At 33.9% G+C, this 23,783-nt stretch overlaps 1 protein-coding gene and 1 non-coding gene across 4 annotated transcripts in view; both read right to left on the bottom strand.

The window, feature by feature from the left end:
- The window catches only part of FANCL (FA complementation group L), a 97,565-nt gene that overhangs the window by 44,707 nt on the left and 29,075 nt on the right, over window positions 1–23,783 (bottom strand). For 2 of the 3 annotated variants that reach the window (XM_029937410.1, XM_029937409.1), the window contains exons 5-7: window positions 19,848–19,948; window positions 5,180–5,276; window positions 369–437 (exon numbers count right to left, since the gene is read on the bottom strand). In XM_029937410.1, coding sequence (XP_029793270.1) covers window positions 369–437; window positions 5,180–5,276; window positions 19,848–19,948 — 267 coding nt within the window. The remainder of the gene's footprint in view (window positions 1–368; window positions 438–5,179; window positions 5,277–19,847; window positions 19,949–23,783) is intronic. The other variant, XM_029937411.1, reaches the window with a different exon arrangement.
- On the bottom strand, window positions 19,957–20,155 carry LOC115291005. The gene has a single exon (XR_003908361.1). It is a non-coding gene; the product is annotated as a U2 spliceosomal RNA (small nuclear RNA).

Below are 23,783 nucleotides of genomic sequence, written 5' to 3' on the forward strand. Positions count from 1 at the left end.
TTCTCTGATATTATGCCATCAATATTAACAGTTTTAGCAATCAGAAAAATTCACACAATGTTCTACTTACTGCTCATGGCTTTATAGAGTTCTTTATTACTTAAATTCAAAGGAAAATTTCTGTCATTACCTTCTTCATATTTATCTAATATGAGGCATAAACATCTCAATACTGGATGGTATGTTTACATGTGAGGGGAGGAAGAAAGTGGATATTAACTACTAGAAAATGTGGGGAAAAAAACACTCTAAAAGTTGTGTTTATAAATAAATGCTTACAAAAAAAATCTAAAAAGAAAAAAAACACTTTATAACCTATAATGGCCACTTACGCTTTATAGCTGCTTAAAATAAATTTAATAACTTACCTGTGGTGTCCAGGAAACAGAAAATGGAACAGGAAAATCCACAAGACAATCTGGTGATTCTGCAGGGTACTACAAAAAAAAGCATAAAATTAGGTGACTTTTGCTCCTATGTGGTAATTTCACATGAAGTAGCTTAGAAAAACTGAACAGGAAAAGTTTTATTATAAATGCAAATGCATCATATATAAATATTGTGATTCTACTATTACAGAAAATGTCAAGAGCTAATTAACAGTCAAGTTATACTCAGGAGGTACAAAGTTTGGTGACTGGGAGGCCGAGGCAATGGGTTTTGAGTAAAGAATAATGAATTAATTCAGTGTCAGGTCACCTGCTAATATAAACTGAGGGGAGAACCACACAGAATCTCAGTTTATCTTTAAAAAAAGATTTTTTCATTTTTAAAACTGGTATTTAATTTCCTTTGAACCTAAAATTTACTCTCCGTCCCAGTCACTATTTAAAAATGCTCTATTTATTAAAAGAATCAAGAAGTATACAAAAAAACATAAATTATTAAAAGAAGTATTTTTCACAATAAAGCAATTACTTTTAGCAAGAGTATAACTTAAAAGGAGCAATGAAATGCCCTCTGGTTATTAAGGAAAAATAAAAGTAATAGCTTTAAGAAAAACCTTTTCATGACTGACAAAATTAACAGCTTCACAAAGCTTTTCACAAAAAGTGACAGTCATTAAGGACAAATCAGATGTCCAAGTTAGGAAAGATCAAAGGCAATTTTTCCTAAAATCAATTTTGTTATTAAAGAATTATACTACATGATTTCTGTAAAATCCAATTCTGAATTCTGAAGTCACATATAATTATAAAATACTCATTTCTTTTCATTAAAAAACAAAATTTACTAAGAGAAAATTAGTTTGCAGAAAACCTCGGCTCTCATTTGACAAAAGGTTTAAAATCAGGTTTAGACTTTCACTTTCTTCACTACTTCGCTGAATAAGCAAAGGGGTTAAAGAATTATCATTATGGTATATGGCAAACATCAGCCCATCTGAAGTCAATGTTTCAAAAAGAATTAACCCTTTGTTATAATAAGTGGTTTGCTAAAAGAAAGCTTATCAACATGTACTCTGATGGTATCTGACTACACAGAACTGGTAAGGTAAAGGAAAATATATAGGAAATCATATAAAAATATAATAACGATTTAATCTGGAGAAAAGGGGAAAAAACGGAGGTCAGGCTGAGATTGAGGGAGCTCTAGTACAATTCTAAATATCAGATGATGTACATCAGAGTATAATTGTTAGAATCACTACAAAAACGATCTGTATGCCATTTTTATAAGTCCTGTGATTGTCTCAAAGTAAGTGCAGGCAGAGACCTTAACTTTCTGATTTCCAGTGCTAACATGTATGACCTTGGACAAGTCATTTAACCTCACTGGCTGCTTGATATCTAAAATTGATGGGACACAACTCCAAGTCTTATAAAATCTCTTGCCCCTAACATGTTAAGATTCTATAATAATAATAATGCACATTTGAAACCTCCATGGGTCAAAAATAGAATGTCTAGTTTAATGTGAGTTGCTGCTTTTTATCTCCTACTCATGATGACAATGAACAATATCAACTCTCTAACTTAAACCATCAGTCCTGGGAGAGTATGAAGTTAAAAAAATGGTTACCATATTTAGAGTTGATGAACAAAGGAAAATATCTGACTCTGGAAGTCAATTTAGTACATACAGCACATTATTTTAAATGAAAATATGATCCTACATTCAATAAGGACTCAGTAAATAAATACAGATATATAAAGAGACTGACAAATAGTTATAAAAGAGGTTAGAATAATTTAATATGATCCCATATACATGAGTCACCATAGAATTTGAGATAATGACCGCTTTCAAATACATTTTTATGTCTAATATCACATACAAACATGTATATAATAAATTAGACTGATCGATCTGTAGGTGACTTTATTGTATATTATGAGTTAAATGCAAATGTATTATATGTTACATTCATGTTCAAGATCAATTTTGTTTATAAAATAAACTTTACATAACTGTATAGAACCTAAAAACCAAATTGATAACTTCTGGAAGACTTATCATGAATTATGAAGTAGGATCCTAGATATTTCAGAATCATTTGTGTGGTAGTACTAACTACAACACAGATAACTAATGCAATATTGTAAAACAGCTTTATCAAAATTCAGGTAGTTTTCAACAGTAAGCTATGTAGATAAGGTATGTGTAAAACCAGAGATTAACTGCCAAGGTTTACTTGCGCAATCTAAGTGACAAGAATAGTTCCACATAAAGGGGTATTAATTAAAAATAGTCAATTATTTTTATTAAGTTTTTCAAATCTCACTTGAAACAATTCAAATCAGTAACTGTAAAAGAATTAGCATATTAAGTAAATATTTGTGTAGTATACAGTATTTTTTAGACTCTGTGGCATATGGTTCAAAGGAAAATTTTAACCCAAATTGTTCCGTGATTGGATCATCTAAGCAGTAAGGCTGCCTCCCAGTAAATACATATAAACTAGCAAATTACAGACACAGCCCTCAGAGATGAGTGCTCCCAGCCTTTGAAACATCTGCGATTTGTTCTTCAAGTAGTCCTGACCTTGGCCAAAGCTGAGGAAGCTCTGGTCCACTTTTTTACAGAAAAGATGACAGTTTCACCATAGTTCACCAGGTGTTATAAACACTGCATAGAAATACACCTAGAAAAATCACAAAGAGCAACTGTTTCCCTTTTCTGATTTATACATTCACTTAATTCAACTTAAAATTGGTTATTTTCTTTAAGGGTTGGAGACAGTGAGGGGGAATGGCAGAACTGGGAGAATATGTATTTAAGTAAAAAGATAAAGGTGTTCTTTTACTATATATCAAAAAATATCAAAGAAATAAAGGTTTGTACATTTAAGAGAATAAGTTTGCTTTAAGGTTTATTTTTATAAATCAGCTTGACCCTTTAAAATTTAGTTTGAGTTATGTATTTGCATAGTATTCTCTTAACATACAGCTTCAGCTATCAGTGTTTTTAACTGAAAATCCCAAATACTCCAAAAATAAAAGAAAAAAGAGAAAAGAGAAAGAAAGAAAAAAAACTCTCATCTATGAAAATTGAACTAAATTGACCATTAAAGAATAATAAAAATCATACTAACATAAGATTCATTCATTTCCACCATTTTTTTGATATCGATATTTTTCTTAATTCCTTCCTAATTTAAATAAAGCTTTCTAGTTTCTCTTGTTAGGACATCCATAATAATGGTTCACAGCTATCGATGATGCAAAAATGGGCACTTGAAACATTCTTCACAGAAATTACATTGTCCCCCGTATCTACCCAAAAAAAGGTGTAGTAAAAAGCAAACAGGATGGACCCTACTAGTGGCTACATCCTCACTCTCAATACTACTAATAATGCCACTAATTAGAATTAATAACAAAATCTTGTAGTTACAGGCACAGCTGATATAAAGCATCATGTCCTTAGTAAAAAAAAAAAAAAAAACTTTTTTCGTAAAAATAAGGCTATTACCCCCACCAGCACCCAGAATAAGAATGAGATGCATTTAAAATTTTTCATTTTGGTCTTCACAGTGGCAAAGCAAGTTTATCAGTGTATAAAGTATAAACAAATAAAACTTTGAAGTCAATGACAAAACCCTTGCAACTAGCAGTATGTGACCTTTTGTGGTAGAATAAAGTAAGATTTCTCCCTAATCTTAAAAAAAAAAAAAAGCACACCTTTAAAAAGAAAAATTTTTTCATCTTAACAAAAATACACATATATCTTCTTTTCCACTAATTTTCTATCCCACTAATTTTTTCAACCCTTAACCCTGTGAATCTTAAACTTATACCAGAATATTCTGTGTGTGAAGAGAAGAGAAAATGAGTCATTTCTCAACTTGTCTGATAAAGAGGCATTAAAAGATACCAACTTTTCTGTGTCATCCAGTACAGCTCTATATATTAATTTTCTCTCATGGAAAGCTTAAATGCCAGACACATTTTTAAAAAGGACAAACACAATTGATCTTTTCATCACTACTATCTTCTGAAATAGAGTTGATTGATGATTCCTAGGAACAATAAAAAAAAAAAAGTTAAATGTCCTAGTTTCCCCAAATTCTAATGTCTCCCTAGTGATTACCAAGTAAATGATTAATATGCTGAACTTGCTTATTCTACTTATTCCTCAAAATTCAAAATCTAGAACTGAAAAATAAAGATGAATCAGCTGTTTTGTGCCAATAAAGTTAGTAAGTAATCACAGATCACTAACCTGTGAAAAGTCTACAAATGAAGGTATAACCTTTGTAAATTCTTAAAATATAGGAGAAAAATTTCAGACAAAACAAACAAGCAATAAAAAGCAATGCATATGGATGTGTTTGCAGAGTCTGGGTGATGTTCAGAAATAAGAACCACAAGTGTAATTAATGGAGTTGAAGACAAGAGACTTCAGTGAAACTATACTTGGGATAATGGAACCACTCAAATTTTTTCTTTGTACAGTGTTACAAATGGCATTTGGAGACTGTTGAATCTTATCCATAATATTTCTTATGAAGTGTACATTTTGATCCAATTTGCACTAAAATAGTGACACGATATTATGTCCAGGCTTTTGGAAACCTGATGGGTAAGTTTTAGGAGCTTTCCAAAATAAATCTTTTAAAGTACGAAAATACTTTTTTTTTTTTTTTAGAAGCACCTAGCACTTCCTGACATTGAAAACATTCAGAGTTCATCTCACAAAGTATTTCCTGACCATAACAGTTTAATGAAGCACATACCTTTGCCTTCAACTTGAGAGTAATTATATGCTTTCTACCAGAAGCATCTTCAGCTTTTAACTTGATAGTACTGAGACAAGTATCCATATATACAAGTCTGGTGAGTAGAAGGAAATAAAAAATGATCATACTAGGGAGAGCAGAGGTGGGGGGGGGGGTTAAAGGATGGTAGAATTCAAAATGAAAATATTTGCTGTATTCCTATTTATCCATTATAAAAATTAATCCAAGGAATTTCTGCATGCCAGCCCTTTATGCAGCTATAGATTTACTGCCGTTAATACACCAGCCTGGTGCTTAATGCAGTCATAGATCTCTGGATTATTTACAATGTGTGTCAAGGCTCATGCTGTGGTCAGTGAGCACTATGTTTCGGTTTTCCATCACCGGAACCTTTGGCACACACAGCATGTTGCTGTCAGCTTCTACTTATGTACACATTAAACTTCCTGTCAAACTCTTTGATCCATTTCTGTAGTTTCATACAGTATGAGACTTTTATGCTTCCTTTATTTGTTTTTCTCTTCAATGAACTTCTCCTTTATTATCAATAATGTTAGTGCACAAAAATCTGCCTGATATTAGTTCATATACTCAATTGATCCTCTAAGGAAAAGGTTATATAAGCACAGGTACAGTTTAATCTAGTAACAATAAATTTTCTTTTTGTGCAATATACAGCTTCTGACATTTAACCTAGACATGTATTCAAGATGACTAATATTTTAAACCCATACCACAAGCACAATTGTTTCTGGTTTAAGTTGCTCTAAATGCATGAATTTTCTACAACGGAAACCAATACCCTTTGAAATATATCATTCTGTAAAAATATGGTCCCTTGAGTAGCATAAGCTACTGCCAAAAAGGTTCAAATTTAGCAGTATATTTACTAGTGAACTGGGCATGTGGATATTTTTTGACATTTTTACAATACTATTCTCTTGTAAAGATAAAAAGTAGCCTAAGAGTATTGCACAACTTATCACCCAGACTGATGGTGAGACCCATTAGAGTTCAGAACTAACATTAGCCTCCTCACCTAGGAAACATTTCTTTTAACATCACTATATGCCATCTAGTCACTAGCCAGATGTAATGGTAAAATGGGTCAATTTCAAGAAATGCTGGGCAATAGTTGCGGAACACTGCTTGTAATGAAAAACAGATCTATATCTGACGACTTAGATCTTCAAAAATAGAATAAAAAGTAAAACAAAACAATCTTTATCAAGATAAGAAATATGTATCAAACTATGAAAAGTCTCGAGTCTTAGAAAACAAATGAAAGCAAAATCATTCTAGAAAATAATATTTACATTAAAATATTAATGACTTGTAGGTGAAAGAAAGTTATGGTTATATGTCTGTAAACATCACCCCAACCCAACCTGCCCCCAACAAGTTAGAACATGAGATTTCATCACATTTCATCAAGATGACTCTACAGCTCTGACTCTACATATAAACACTGACACCTCAGATTCAAGATGTTGAGATGAGCACATGCATTCATATCCTCTACTAACCAAAATAAAAACTAAGGAATGTTAAAAAGTTACAAATAAACGGTTAACAAAGAAGAAGGAATAAACATTAACAAAACTAATTTCCAACAACTATTATAAAAATGACAAATGGGTAGAAAAGCAATGGGTGACAAAACAGATAAGAACAAGAAGAAAGAAGGCTCAAAAAATGAGTCTGTAGAAATGAAGAATAGAGAGTATGACTTAAATATATGATGAAATTAAGAAAATTTTTTTAAATGCAAGAAACCAAAAAAGGATGAGGGAATTTTAAACTAAGTTATAAACAATAGAGCTATGACGAAAACTGTAATTGCTCTACCATTAGCTTTTCAATGTAAAGTATTTATGTAGTCATTAAAAATTTTACTGCTTACTAATTATGATTTTTAGAATCCAGCAATAGACAAAAAGCAGAAGACTTAATTATAGGTACAGAAACTAATGTAAATATATTTGACCATGGCAATTTAAAAGGAAGAGAGGACAAAAATTGAGAGACAGAAAGGAAAAGATATGAGGAAGGCAGATTAGGAACACTAAAATTTCTAATTGCTAATTTGAGTAAGAAATATCATCTTTAATTGAAGGAACATGAAAGAAGTTTAAGAAATATTAAAGCTAACAGGAGAATAAAAGAATAGTGAGGAAGGGGGAAAAAGATAGTATATGAGCCAAATCCTTTTCTATTATAATAATCAGTGTGTAATTTACAAAACTAATAAATCAAGTTATATTGAAAAAGGCATATTATTTAAAAATAGAAGTTGTAAACATGAACATTAAAGCATCCATGTTAAAGAGTAAGAGGAGGGAAACAAAATGGGGGGGGGGAGACTACTACTCTGCATTATAAGTCCTAAGTAGTCTGCAGTCATGATAAATATATAGACACAGAGAAAGCACAAACGGGTGGGGAGGAAACGGAAACCTAAATCATTAACCAGTGCTTTTCACACTTCACACTGCTGCTCAGCATCAAATATTAAAACTTACTGAACATCCATAAAATAAGACAAATAAAAGTTCCAGTCTTCATGTAAAGTAACAAACAGAAAATTTTCTTTCCACAAAGTTTAAGACAGAGGTAATACATTAGATAGGGCCTTGTTGTCAAAATGACCATGTTAATTCTGTTGAATTGTAAGAAGTAATTCAAGGGGCGCCTGGGTGGCTCAGTCAGTTAAGTGTCTGACTTCCGCTTAGGTCATGATCTCACGGTTCATGGGTTCAAGCCCCACTTCAGGCTCTGTGCTGACAGCTCAGAGCCTGGAGCCTGTATTCAGATTCTGTGTCTCCCTCTCTCTCTGACCCTCCCCTGCCCATGATGTCTGTCTGTCTGTCTGTCTCTCTCTCACAAATAAAACATTTAAAAAATTTTTAAAAAGAAAGAATTTAAATTAAGTAGTAAAAAATGTTTGTAATTGTAGGCTAATCTCAACACAGTCATTTAAAATTAAACATTTTACCTACATTGATGGCTGTCTACTTTGTATGAGAGAGACAGGTAGAAACCTTATTCCGATTATCATCATCTTGGGTACATGTGACCTAAACTACCAAATGTCCTCTGGTATTTATTCTCACCTCTTTCCTTTTGGTCATAGGATCCCTGCCTTCACATCCCCCACAACTAAACCAAATTTTAGCAGGGTACATTCCACTCAGCTAGCAGCCATTCCAGCTGCACTGGAGTGTCAGCATATCACTGAATCTAGCCAATAAACTATAAGTAGTTGATTTGTGCATATCTTGAGTTATTTGTAACAAAACCGTGCCTTCCCCAACCTCTACTCCTCTCATTGTCCCTACCTGTAGACTAGAACCCAAGCCAACATGAGCCAGCAAAGACCATGCAGACAAGAACAATGCTCTTCAAGCAGCTGTGACCAACAGGAAACCTTCCACGATGATGGAAGCAGTCTATACCTGTCGCTGTCCAAAATAGTAGCCACAGCAACATGAAGCTATGAAGAACTTAAAATACATTAAAACTGAATTTTTAATATAATTTAAATATAAGTATCAATAGCCACATATGGCTAATAACTACTGTACTTAACACAGCCAGGGTTGGGCACTTGGGTGGCTCAGTTGGTTAAGCATCAGCCTCTTGATTTTGGCTCAGGTCTCATAGTTCAAGGGTTCAAGCCCCATGTCGGCCTCTGTGCTGAAGGTGCAGAGCCTGCTTGGGATTCTGTCTCCCACTCTCTTTCATAACAAATAAACTTAAATACAAACAAACAAAAACAATGCACCCAGGGTGGATGGTTGAGAAACAAATAAAAGAAACTTGAGTTCCTGGATGACTCTGTGGAACAGAGCCACCAACTCCCTCCTGACCACCTTATTGGCCTCTCAACTATTAAATGAGAGACGAATAAAATTCTATCTTGTTTGAAACACTGAGAATTTAGGGTTCTCTTTGTTAACAGCACCTTAGCTTGTACCCTTACTAATAGACCATATTTCTATCTACAACGGGAATCTTATTATTTAGTCTATGGAAGAGATATTAATGGAGGGGGAAAAAAGTAATAAACTCTTACAAGTAATACTAAAATCCATTTTTCTAAAAAAAGCCTATTTCAAATGTTCTGTTTTATTTTAAACTTGGGTATCTCAATTTACATAATATAGAATAATTGTAGTAGTTTTCACTCATTCAAATAACATACAAATTCATATAAATAATATATTTAGTAGAGTCATCACTGAAAAGCTCAAGTTTTTGAAAAGTTATAAAATCACATTTAAAATTTATATTTAGAAGTTATTACTTATTTATATTTAGGTATTGTTACTTAGTGAGGCATATTCTAAAATTGACTTAGAAAGTGTAAAAATATAAATATAAACTCTAAAGGAAAAACTATTTTTGGCACTTTATTTGATATTTATCATTGGCTGCATTTCTTTATAAGTTACTGTTTACAATAAAATGGAACTAAACTTGATAGTTAAGTTTTTTAAACCTTTGAAAAGGACACTAATACTTAAGCTTCACAGAGGTTTTTGCTATTCTTGTTAATAGCTTATGTTATCTGCACAGAATAACCAAAAAAAGTTTGTTATGTAACACTATCCTTACATTGACCAACAGCTTGTGTTACATAGTTTTTCTTTATAAACATCTAGTTGCCTGGGCGCCTGAGTGGCTCAACTGGTTGAGGCTGGGTGTTTGACTTCTGATTCCAGCTCAGGTGGGTTGTGGGATCCAGCCCTGTGTCATGCTGGGATTTTCTCCTTCTGCTCTGTCACTCTACCCCCATCGCACTTACCACCACTTATCAAGTTTCAGCCTTAACTACTTAAGAAAACCTGATTGGTGACTGTTTCTTGTATCTTCTGTATAAGTCAATCTACCCTGCTCTTCCGTGACTAAATTAATCCTCCTAAACGCTTCTTAAATTGTATCAACCTCTTACTCAAAACCAGTCAAGGAGCCCCGTCACTTGCGTATAAATCCTTAGTCTAATAGCCAAGACCTTTCAATATGGCCCAGATAGTAACCCTCATATGTAGGCAACTGATCTCTTCCAAAGCCCAAAGATGAACTGCACGTTTCCAGCACTACAAACTTATTTCTACCACCGCCTCCCTTGTAAGGCGCTCTCTATTCCTTCCAAGAATATCACAATATCCACCTCCTCTAAGAACCTTCCTAGATCATCTGCAGCCCTAAAGGATTTCACTTCTCAAAACTGTCACACTGTTTCTTTTCAACCAAATTTTTGCTTCCCAATCAAATACCTTTTTTATAAGAAATACGAGGGGCGCCTGGGTGGCTCAGTCGGTTAAGCGGCCGGCTTCGGCTCAGGTCATGATCTCACAGTTCGTGGGTTTGAGCCCCGCGTCGGGCTCTGTGCTGACAGCTAGCTCAGAGCCTGGAGCCTGCTTCAGATTCTGTGTCTCCCTCTCTCTCTGACCCTCCCCTGCTCACGCTGTCTCTGTCTCTCAAAAATAAATAAAAGACATTAAAAAAATTTATAAGAAATTTGAAAGGTGTTTTTAAGTTTGCTTTGATAGAGCATCCATGCACAAGTAGGGGGAGGGGCAAAGATGGAGGAAAGAGAATCCCAAGCAGGCTCCCAGCTGTCAGCAAGCAGCCCAATGTGGAGCCGAAATCAAGAGTCAGATGCTTAGCCAATCAAGCCACCAAGTGCCCCAGGAATGTGAAAGTTTTAAATTTCTATGCGTGTATGTATTATATGACCATGGAGAAGCTATCAGACTGGTTCATATTTACTGATTCATATCCAAGTTTTAAACAACTGAGTATGCAAACTGTTTATGTATATACTATAAACTTTTTACCAATTTAGAAAAAAAACCCTTTTCACTATTATATAATTTGCAGTTATTCAGTGATTTGAATATATACAAGAAAAAAAGCACTGTGCCATATAGGTAATTTAGAATGAAAATCATACTTATTAACATCTATGTTCCTATGCATTATGCAATTATGCATTGCAATTCCTATGCAATGGAAATTATCATTATTGGTTATAATTAAATCATAACACTAATTAAGAGCTGTAAAACTCCTATGGAGTCTGACACTTTTAGGTAAAAGTGGTGACTCAACTTTATACTACTTTACACAAGGCCCTATTTGAATCAAATAACATGTGTTTCTTTTTAACCCTTATTATTATTAGTTACCTTTGAAAAACTAAGAAAATGTGGCTCAGAGAAGTTACATTACTTGCCCAAGGTCACACATCTGATAAGTCAGAATTAAAGCTCTCCTTAAGACAAAATGAATTCCAATAACAACTATCTCCATTTCTCCCAATAAAGTATACAGTTCTTTGACATGCACTGAGAATTATAGAAAATATCACCATCAGTGGATTAAGTTCATTACCAAAATAAGGTACTTCTTTAAAAATCCAACTTAATATATGTCTACAATCTTTTAACAGAACAAATTTAATAAAACAGCTCAAATTTAATAAAACAAGTCAAATTTAAGAGGCTAAATAGTTGAAATTCTACTTACTCTAATTGACAAATATGCTGCCTAAAAAACAACAACAAAAAAACACCATCAGGTCACACTTCTCCCTGTTAGAACTATTTAATCTCTGAATTACCTGGGCTATGTGATTACTAAAACAAACGTAAGGTATCTTATAACTAAGATGTGCATCTTTTCCAAACTGAGACACTTCTGAAACTAAAAGAGACCAGGAAAACATTAGGATAACGTTAATTTATGTCAAACCACTTATAATGAAAAGTATTCAGTGTTTTACCTGCAGGACATTCTTACTAACAAACAAAATCTTGTTAAGAATTAAAAAGAGTCCTTGGAGTTTATCATTTTCATGAGCCATTCTGCAAAACAACACGAGCAAAAGTGAACAGAAACCCGTCAAAACCTCCTTCTGTATCACTTTTGTGAACTGTGTACCACCTAAAATCACCCACACCTGCCTTACCATTATCTTTTTACCCTTTGGACAACTAGCTGTTTTTAGTGAGTAGTTACAGAAGTTGAAACAAGTTCAGAAATTATAACAATAGCAATCAAACTTAAGGTCAGTTACTAATTCTCAATGTCCTTTCTATATAAAAGGTATGTGAATATAGAAAAAAAAGCTTTCAATTATATTCTAAGTATTTCTATTTTCCTAATTTTTTATAATGTCTAATCCAATAGAATTTATTAGATATGTCAAATATATCATTTAAAAACACAGCAAGGTCTTCATTACCTTAAAAAATATTTATCTTTTATTATCAGATTTTCCCATTACACTACAAATATTATTTAGTGAAAATATAGACATATTGACATGGTCTAGGAATCACTAAGACTCTGACAATCCATTCAAGTTAATTAGTTGTGCAAATCACTATCTGTGTCATTTTAAGAGAGATATTACATTAAGAAGCTGGCCAGCTGCTTAGGCAGGGCCTCAAAAGGTAGCAATTCTAATATGTGAACAATCCAATTTGACTCTTTTAATGTTTGTTTATTTTTGAGAGAGACAGACAGAGAGAGCATGAGGGGCAGAGAGAGAAGGAGACAGAATCTGAAACAGTCTCTAGGCTCTGAGCAGTCAGCACATAGACTGACATGGGGCTAGAACCCATGAACTGTGAGATCATGACCTGAGCCAAAGTTAGACACTTAACCGACTGAGCCACCCAGGTGCCCCCCCATTCAACTTTTAGTGTTAGTTCTGAGAGTCCTGAAACCCAATATTATCAGTGTGCCAACTATATCAGACCTTAGTTAAGAATTAAATCAACAAAAATAATATCCATAGAGTTTTTTTTACTCCAGAAAGTGTGAAATAAATACTGACAAAATCTTCTTTGGCTTCTGACAATCCATGCAAACAACTTCTCCTCTGCTAACGCATTTCTCATTTGTAAAGACCATGAAGCAAATGATTCAGAAACCGGAGCTATATTCTAATTCAATCATGCACACTAGTCACTATAATTAAACTTTGATCTTTCACAAATCTAAGCAACAGATTTCAAAACTCTCTCAGGATGGGTTAATTTTGCATATGGCCGATTTCATCCATGATGAGATAGTCACACACCGAGAATGAAACTAATAAAAACTCTCTCCAAGTACTTGAGGTAACTTCAATACAGGCTCTGTATCAGAGCTCCCCCGCCCCCCAGCACAATTCCAGGGAGCATCGTTCACACAGAATGCTTAAGGACTCTTACGCAGCCAGTCTTGGCTACATACACTCATTTTATATATAAAGTTCAGCATAAAAATATGTATCTTGAATTTATTCTGAGAATTAACTAAGAATTATGTAAAATGGCTAGCAGAAAGTAGCATATGACAGAAACTTCGAAAGTGGAAGTTCCTGTACATAACAATCTTAGGTTAAGAGGGAGACAAGTATTCATGTTGTGAGCAGTGCTTTCATAGAGGTATTCATAACCTTCCTTTTGGCTTTCTCTGTTATCCAAGATAGACATCTATTTCTTTTTCTCCCACATCAGAACAATGTATATAATGCAAAGTAGAAGTAAAATATTTTCTATTTGTCCCTAAAAAATATTCCATAAAGTATTTTAATACATGCACTATTTCTCATATTCCTTTGTTGCTAATGGCTCTCAAGAAATCCTATAATTATATTCTGTAGTACTTATCACAGTTGTAATTAGGTACTACTACGATCATCTACTTAAATTCTGACTCTCCCACTTGATGTAAGTTTCTTGAGGAATCCTACATCTAGCCTATGGATCTCCACTACCTTACATTATAGGCATTCAATAGTTAGGTGGACAAAAATGAATGATTTGAAAATCTCATATCTGCATTCTCAATGCTTCAACTACTTTTTATTACTGGAGTTCTGCCAAACAGGTAACTTCCACTTAGAAAAAAGAGTTTCCCTTCCCAAATCCTTCCTACATTCCTAACTATTCCCTAAACACTTAAGATCTTAACATTTAGCCATCTTTAAAGAGTAAGTCAACGTGATTTCTCTCCATTGCCTTAAATCCAAAGAATGATGAGGTCCATGGTGTCAATGCCTCCAGACAAATCATGGTTTCAGCCAAATTGCTCCTAGTTCCTCTCAATTCATAACTTGTCTTCTGTCTTTCCCCACACTGTTATGCTAAATTTAAAAGTTCTAGCTTTTCTCAAATCCTATTCACGAACGGCACCTTACCAAATCATGTCTAGTCATATGAATAAACATGAACGAGTCCCCAGTAAAACCATACCAGTACATTTAAAGTTATAATAGCATCCATTTCTGGCTAAAATGGAGTAGCTTGCCACAAAACTACACTTCCACTGAGCACTACTAGAACAGCCTGATGCAAGGGGGAAAAAATAAGTTTGAAGTCATCAAATAACTGTTAAGGCCACATGATGTGAAGAACCAACGTCCTGAAGTAAAAGTAACAAAGGAAATGTCAACCAATACTACAGCCATTTTTCCTTCAGCTAATTTACCAACTCTGGGCACAGGGTGAGAGAAACAAGATCCGGACAAAGGGCACAGATAGTTCCTAGTTAAGTGGCAAGCCAAAATCTAAAGCAACAAAACCACCTAGCAGCATTTCTGGCCATGTCTTAAGGTTAGGGAAATAAAAATAACAGACATAAAGGGCCAGAATCTAGTGAATGGTAGGGCCAGAGACCTTGTCCTAATATTCAGGGAATTTTCCATCAAGACTTTTAATACTGCAAGGGATAAGAGGATTAAAAAACTAAGCAAAAGCCAACGAAAACGAAAGGAGAATACTTAGATTTCTCATAATAGGAGGAAAAATTAATTAATATTTCCCACCAGTGTGATAAAACCCCAGTGAATATCCCCAGGCTGTCAGTGGGAAATCTTGGAGGACTACCCCTAAAAAGCAAAAGAAACAAGAGCTTGATGAAGCATTGTCAAAAATGGACCCGACTCCAATTGGAAGACAAAGTGTACTTGTGAAAAGACATAGATAAAGGACGCCTGGGTAGCTCAGTTGGTTACGCATCCAAATTCAGCCGACATCATGATCTAGCAGTTTGCGGCTCTGAGCCCCACATCGGGCTTTGTGCTGAAAGCTCAGAGCCTAGAGCCTGGAGCCTGCTTTGAATTCTGTCTCTCTCAAAAATGAATAAACTTAAAAAAAAAAAAAAGACACATAGGATCTATCAAGGGAGAGATTCCAACGAACACATCTAGCTCCTGCTTGAAAGTTCTGAAGGCTTACAGCTTGGGAGAGGGAGGGGAGCAGTAAGCACTAGAGGGAATCTTACAAAGACTATATAGCCCAACCTGAGCAACCTGTCCCCACTCTGTTTTAGCAAATGAAAAAGTAAACTCTTTGTAAAAGAAAATAGCCTCATCTAGAGCCTCTAACTTTTTAATACACAATTTCTAGCACTCAACAAAGGATTACAAGGCATGGCATTGCAGTCTTAATGACCAAGGGCAAATGCTGAAGAACAACCAGCAAGAATCACTGAGAAAAGGTGCATTAACTAAAACGTTGGCAAATTAAGTCATTTCTTCATTTCTCCTCGCTTACCAGATTTTTGTTTTTGTTTTCTGGCTTTTTTTTTTTTTTTTTTAAGAAGAAGCAGTCATCTTGTGGAGTAGAGACCAGGAGATTTCAGGTTTTACATTTTTTGTTATTGTTATAGAGTATTCAAATCATTCTATTGTGAAAATAAAGAAAAATCCTTTACTCTTTATTGTTAAAAAAAAAAAAAAAAGTAGTGGGCCCACATGAAAAGATGCCCAACAGCACTGATCATCAGGGAAAAATACAAATCAAAACCACAATGAGATACCACCTGACATCTGTCAGAATGACTGCAATCGACAACACAAGAAACAACAGGTATTGGGGAGGATGTGGAGAAAGGGGAGGCCCCTTACACTGTTGGTGGGAAGACAAACTGGTGCAGCCACTCTGGAAAACAGCATGGAGGTTCCTCAAAAAGTTAAAAATAGAACTGCCTACACCCAGCAATTGCACTGCTAGGTATTTACCCAAAGGATACAAAATACTGATTCAAAGAGATACATGAACCCCAATGTTTATAGCAGCATTGTCAACAGTCAAATTATGGAAACAGCCCAAGTGTCTACCAACTGATGAATGCTTAAGGAAGATATAATATACATAGAATGGACTATTATTCAGCCATAAAAAAGAATGATTAACTTGCTATTTGCAATCACATGGATGGAGCTAGAGAGTATTAGCTAAGTGAAATAGAAGAATGAGAGACCATTCCATAGGATTTCACTCATGTGGAATTAAAGGAGCAAAAAAATTAAAAATCAAAGAGACAAACGAAGAAACAGACTCTTAACTATAGAGAACAAGCTGATGGTTCTCAGAGGGGAGGCAGGTGGGATTAAGGAGTGCACTTGTTGTGATAAGCATGCCATGATGTATGGAAGTGTTGAATCATTATTTATACCTGAAACTAACATTACACTATATGTTAACTGAAATTTAAATAAAACTTAAGAAAAAAAAAGAGTAACAGGTCCTGGTATTTGCCAATGTAGATGAAAAAAAAAAAAAAACCACAAAAACCTATACAGATGTCTACAGCAGCTTTATTCATAAGGCCAAAACTTGGCTGCAACCAAGATGTCCTTTAATAAGGGATAAATAAAACTGGTATATTCAGACAATGGAACTATATTCAGTGGTAAAAACAAATGAGCTAACAAGCCATGCAAAGACTAAGAAGAAATTTAAACACACATTATTAAGTAAAAGAAGCCAATCTGAAAAGGCTACATATTGTAGGATTACAACTATTCACATTCTGGAAAATCCAAAACTATGGAGACATTAAAAGATCAGAGGCTACTAGAGATTAGGGGAGAAGAAGAGAGGGATGGATACTCGGAGCACAGAGGAGTTTTACGCCCACGAAACTATTCTATAGAATAATATAATAGCAGATACAGCTCATTAAACATTTGTCCAAAACTATAAAATGTACATGACCAAGAGTAAGCCCCAATGTAAAGTATGGTTTTAGGTTACAACAATGTGTTGGTAGAAGCTGATCCATTATCACAAATGCACCACCTTGGTATGGGGTAACAGGGCAGCCTACACATACATTAAGAGCAAAAAGTAAAAGAAGAATCCCTGTACCTTCCTCTCAATTTTGCTATGAACCTAAAACTTCTCTGAAAAGAAAGGCAGACAGACAAACTCGGGGGGGAAAAAAAAGGGCTAGGAATGCCAAGACCCAGGACTAACTATATGACTAAAATCTACAAGAAAGGAAATTAAAAACAAACTCTGGTGGATCTAGATTATGGGAGTTAGGAGAAAGGTATTTTTAAACAACTATGAAAGAAAATAGGGAAATAGATGGAGAGTTTTAATAAATCACTGAAATCCTGTGTAGTTATACTAATACCTAACGAAGCAGACATTAAGGCAAGAAATTATTACCAGAGACAAAAGAAACATTTAATGATAGAAAATCCATAAGAAGATACAGCAATTATGTATCTGTATACATTCTAAAATCACAAATAGAACAGTCATATGATCCAGCAATTCCACTTCTAGGTAAATACCCAAAGAAAGCAAAATCACAATGAGGAAGAGATATCAGCATCCCCAAGTTCACCGCAGCAATAGTTACCAGAGCCATGACATGGAAACAACCTAAGTATCCACTGACAGAATGAATGGAGAAAGAAAATTTGATACATTTACACGCGCCAAATACACAATGAAATAGTATTCAGCCATAAAAAAAAAAAAGGATATCCTGCTACTATGAAACCATGGATGGAGCTTAAGGGCATTATGCTAAATAAAACAAGTCAGACAGAGGAAAGACAAATACACCACGATCTCACTTGTATATGGAATCTTTAAAAACAAACAAACAACAAAACAAACAAAACCAAAAAATGGAGCTGAAATACAGAGAATGCACTGGTAGTTGCCAGAGGCCGAGATGATATGAGTGAAGGTGGTAAAAAAAAAAAAAAAGGTACAAACTTCCAGCTATGTAATGTAAAGCAGTGACTATAATTAATACTACATTATATAATTGGAAGTCACTAAGAGTAAATCTTTTTAATGTTTATTTTGAGAAACAGAAAAGAGAAAGAGCGTGAACATGAGCAAGGTAGGGACAGAGGAGGAGAGAGAGAATCCCATGCAGGCTCCACACTAACAGCATGGGACTCCATCTCATGAACCCTAATATCACGACCCGAGGCAAAATTAAGAGTCTGTTCGTCAACTAACTGAGCCACGCAAGTACCCCCAGAGTAAATCTTGAAAGCTCTCCTCAGAAGAAAAAAACTGTGTTAAGTATGTGTGATGATGGATGTTAGCTAGCCTTATTGTTGTGATCATTTCATAATATTTACATCTATCAAATCACTGTTATATACCTGAAACTAGTAATAAATGTCAATTAGATCTTTAAAAAAATATTAAAAGAAAGTCTTGAGTCAGGAAGAAGATTCCAGACAGAAGGACAGAAATACAGGAAGGAGTGAAGAACATTGGGAGAAATAACTGTTTCTGGGACAAATATATATAAACAAATATATATACTGATTTTAAATATAATCATAAAGCTTGCCAATTTGGGGGGCACTGGGATGGCTCAGTTAAGCATTCAACTCTTGATTTTAGTTCAAGTCATGATATGACTGTTGTGACTTAGAGATCAATGTTAGGCTCCATGCTGGGTGTGGAACCTGCTTAAAATTCCCTCCCTCCCTCTGCGCTGCTCCTGCTCATGCATCCACTCTCTCTTTCAAAAAAAAAAAAAAAAAAAGAAGCTTGCCAGTTTTAAATAGAGAATTAAAATGTATGACAATAACACAACATGTAAAGAAGTGAGAAAACATTGAGTTTTATAAGAAAATTGGTAAAAGTAATAATGTATATTTTGCTATATTTATGTTGTAATTTCTAAGGTAAATCTAGAAGTACAGTAAAAGAATGGACAACAACTTAATAGAATAAAAAATAATACAATTCTTGATTATTGCAAATAAAGGCAGATGAAAGCAGATGGGAGAAAAAAAACACAAAATGGGTGAGACAAACAGAAAACATACATCAAGATGTCAGTGAAAATGGCAGTAAATACACTCAATGATGTCAGTGACAATGGCAGTAAGTAGTTCCTAAAAGTCTCTCTTCCAAAACAGCCACTAGAACAATGGCCCAAAAAAATGTCAGGAGGAAAAAAGCAAGTATGATGGATATGTTAATGAGTTTATAAGAATCCTTCCATAATGTGCATATAAATCAAAATCCTATTGTACACATTAAAAATATTATAATCTTCTTTGTCCATTATACCTCAATAAAACTAAAATAGTATCACATTTCTGTTCAGTAAAAATATGGTAACATCTTATTTAGTATAAAAAATGTTATTTTTTTCCACATTCTATTTAGTATTTTATGTTGTAGATCAGTTTTTTAAAGATGATATCTCTTTAATTTATAGCCACAATAATGATCAGTTACCCTAATTATAATCACTTTGACTAAAAAAGGTATAAATTGCTAAAACTGCAAATATATTGACTGAAATGTGTAAACAAAAAAAAAAAAAAAAAAAAAAAAAAAAAGGAGAAGAAGAAAACTTCTGAAACATTTTAAAATAGACATACTTGTCCCAACCAAGAGCTCCTATCTCTTCAATAAGGCTTGAGTAGAACTGGGGAGGAGGAGGTGGTGGACACAACTCCTGTTTCTTCTTTAAAGCAACTTCCTGTGTAAAAGAAAAAACTTGAATCTGCTGTGGAATGCTAGAAAGTAAATTGTTAGTACCTGATTACAAAACAATTTCAAAATTTCCTTTGTGGCTAAAGTGTCCATTACTATCATAGAAATTCCAGCTGAATCATTCCCGTTTCCTATATTAAACTGATAAGAACAGATACTACACTTGATCTTAGCCAAAAGGCCAAGAAGCGATTCCCCGTCTCCTATAAAGAAACCTGAAAAAGTTGAAGGACTGCATTGAAGCTTATATGAAAATATCAATTATTATACCATTAAAATATCAAATATTTTTCCTAGACTATTATGCCTATCAGAACACTTAAAAACCAAGGCCTCACCATTTTTCTATTATATGGATATAGTTTTGATACAAAGAAACATGTACCTTTAAGAAAAGCCTAAATTTTAAGTACACTGTTTAGATGGATATATTGGTATAGAGTTATGAATCATACCCTTACAAACAAAACCTCTTTATTATTACAGTAAATACTCACCTGCTAACTTTCTTTCACTGACAACATTCTGTATTACTCCTTGACTAGGTTAAGTGTTTTTTAGATCACAGTGCCTTTCCCTGGTAGGCTCAACCATGACACCTTCAAGATGGTTTATGTACCACCCAAAAAAAACTAAGGTTTTTTTTGAGCAATCAATATTAACATCATTAGAATTGTTGAGGCTGAATATTATCAGTTACTTTAGAGGTGCTAACTTAGACAAACGTCTTATTTGTAAGTATCTGCAAGTTACAGATGTACATATGGTCTGAATTATCAAAATGATAAAAAATAAAGTCAAAAAATTAATAAAACCAGATGAGAACAATAAAATTATGTTGCTATAACCCTAATAAAAGGTGTTATGTTTTATTCCCTTAAATATATATATATAAGTTCTAATACTTTCTTAAAACAAGGATAGGATACTTTTAAATTGAGAGAATACTAGAAAGAATAGATTTTACCTAACAGTATTTCAAAATCAGGACCATTAACTAAAATTAACACAGTTCTAAATCTGTGTTAGGATAAAAACAAGCAAAAAGAAACAAACAACAAACTTTGAAAGTAGGTTTGCAAAGACCAAAATGTCAATTTGGATGTAATCAGACAATGAGTATACTGCCTTTTTAATGAACTAAATACCTAACACTTTCTGTAAGTTGCCTGATGGTCCATAAAAATAAATTTTTACTATTAAGATTATCCTGTTATTAAAAAAAAAAACAAGTCAGTGTAGTTCCTATAAAACAGTTTCAGTGATTCTTTTGAAGTTTTTTAAAATCCAGAAATACTAAATACTGCTATCCACATACATTGAAGGTAAAAATTTTAGATAATAATAAAAATGTATTTTGGGGGCACCAGGGTGGCTCAGTCAGTTAAGCATCCAACTCTTGACTTCAGCTCAGGTCATGATCTTGTGGTCGTGAGTTCAAGCCCCACATCGGGTTCCAGGCTGACAGCTTGGACTTCTCTCTCTCTCTCTCTCTCTCTCTCTGCCCCTCCCCCAATTCACACACGATCAAACAAATAAACCTTAAAATGTATTTTAATCCTAGGTTTATGACATTTGTAAACTCTACCTTCTACCTTGAATCAGACAAGTTACTCCAATTCCAGAACCACAACAGGAGATAGGGCAAAGGCAGAGAAGCAAAGCCTTCATTGTGGAGAAGAGACAAGATACACAGTAGAAAGAACACAAGCTTTACAAAGGTTTTAAAATCTAACTTAACCGTTTCATATTTTGAGGTCTTAGCTACCCAGTGACTAAGCCCTAAAAGAGAAATTAAAAAAAAAAAAAAAAAAAAAACCCTACCCACATCAGAGTTTTTTAAAACACAGGTAAATGTTCACTTATTAAATATATATTAAATTCCACCATATGCCTAGTTATTACTAGGAAACTCTGTGGGGATTTACCAAATTTCCTGAGAAGGTTCAGTAACTACTGATTTCATTTGGACATCATCCTCAACACTTTCATTGGTGATTGTGTTATTGAAACCCTATTACTGACAACAGAGCCCAACAAATAAACTACTGCAATTGTTATTTTCTTAGGTATAATGTTCACGGATGTGCAACAGTATCACCAATTCTGTCAATTTCTTTAGAAAGCTAAAATACAGTATGTCATTTTATTCAGAAACACAGTAACAAATGTACTAAATAGAATATTGTTAACCAGAAATCAATGTCAATATTTTACACTAGTAAGTTTCGGGGAGCCTGGGTGGTTCAGTTGGTTAAGTGTTCAACTTCGCCTCAGGTCATGATCTCATGGTTCATAGGTTCAAGCCCCGTGTCGCGCTCTGTGCTGACAGCTCAGACTGGAGCCTGCTTCGGATTCTGTGTCTTCTCTCTGCCTCTCCCCTGTTCGTTCTCTCTCTCTCTCTCTCTCTCTCAAAAATAAAACGAACATTTAAAAAAGTTTTAACTAGTAAGTTTCTTCAAAATTAAATGACCAATAAAGCTATTCTTACAACCTAATAAAGTTAGCTTCAGTAATAAGAGCTTAATGGTACACAATATATATAGTTTTACCTGGGTCCATTAGTCCTTTCATTTGTACTGCTTTTTAAAAGTATGCTAAAAAGATTAAGAAAAAGACTAGACATTTTTTGCAATGCCCAGGATAAACCAAAATATGCTTCACATCTTCACCTCATCTTTTTTAAGTTTATATTTTGACCTTAGATGAAATTCAATTTTGATTATTATTAGATATTATTATTATTATTTAATTATTTATGAATTTATCAAGCAAAGTTTAGAAGTTGACTTTAAACTATTTATTCTGATCCCAAACATTTGATCAAAGCCCTACCTCAGAGGCTAGTGAGGAGGATTTAAAAAGAACTCAGAACAACTAGCAACGAAGCTCTTAGTATGTGGCAGCTGCTACTAAGAATAAAAAACTCAAAGAACTACAAAAAAATAAACTGCTTTCAGTTGTTAGTAGCAGTATATCGGTACTGTAATTTTGTAAGACAAATATAAATACAGAGATATAGGAAAAGCACAAGTAAAACATAAAAATAATTAATATTAGAAACCAAGATTTTCAGAGAAAAAGAAATACAAGCATTAATATCAAAGTAAAAATGCTATAATGCCAAATTTGAATTGGAAATATCAATATGGACTCATGATGAATTATTCTTTCTAACCAGTATTTTTTCCTAGCTTTGTCCACTGAAAAGGCCTAGCAGTAATAGCAATGAACCCTCCAGTTTCTAGATCTGTGGCATTCAAACACCATCTCCTACAAAGAAACCATGGCTCTTTGGAGAAGTAACCGACTATAGTTCTGCAAAAGGATGAGTAAATTAAACTGGGGCAACTGGTGTCAGAAAGCAAAGTTTGGGCTGTGTTCAAAGAACTAACAAGCCAACATGAAAGGGGATGCACGGACCAAAAATGGCAACAGTTTAAGCATCAAAAGGTACAGCGATTGCAATGGACTAAAGTCAATATATAAAAACTCTTGAGTTCTTAATGATACTAAAAAGAAAAAATCATTAGTTCCCTTTGACAGTTGCTAGGCACTAACTCATTACTCTAAAAATTGATTTTTTTTAAAAAAAAGGAAAAGAAACAAGCACTTAACCTATTTCTCCAGTATGAGCTATACCTCAAATTAACCAAATAACTGTTGAAGGAAAGTTCTTCTCTACAGACCTCCAGATAATAAATGTAGATGACAGAATTTTCAAAATCACTATCCACAATGAATATCGTTGGGTGCTAAAACCAGGCTGATAAGAAACTTTATATTCAATAGATCTAAATATATTGATCAATTTTAACTTT

This window comes from Suricata suricatta, chromosome 4, assembly GCF_006229205.1.
Source record: "Suricata suricatta isolate VVHF042 chromosome 4, meerkat_22Aug2017_6uvM2_HiC, whole genome shotgun sequence".
NCBI classification, from domain to species: Eukaryota; Metazoa; Chordata; class Mammalia; order Carnivora; family Herpestidae; genus Suricata; species Suricata suricatta.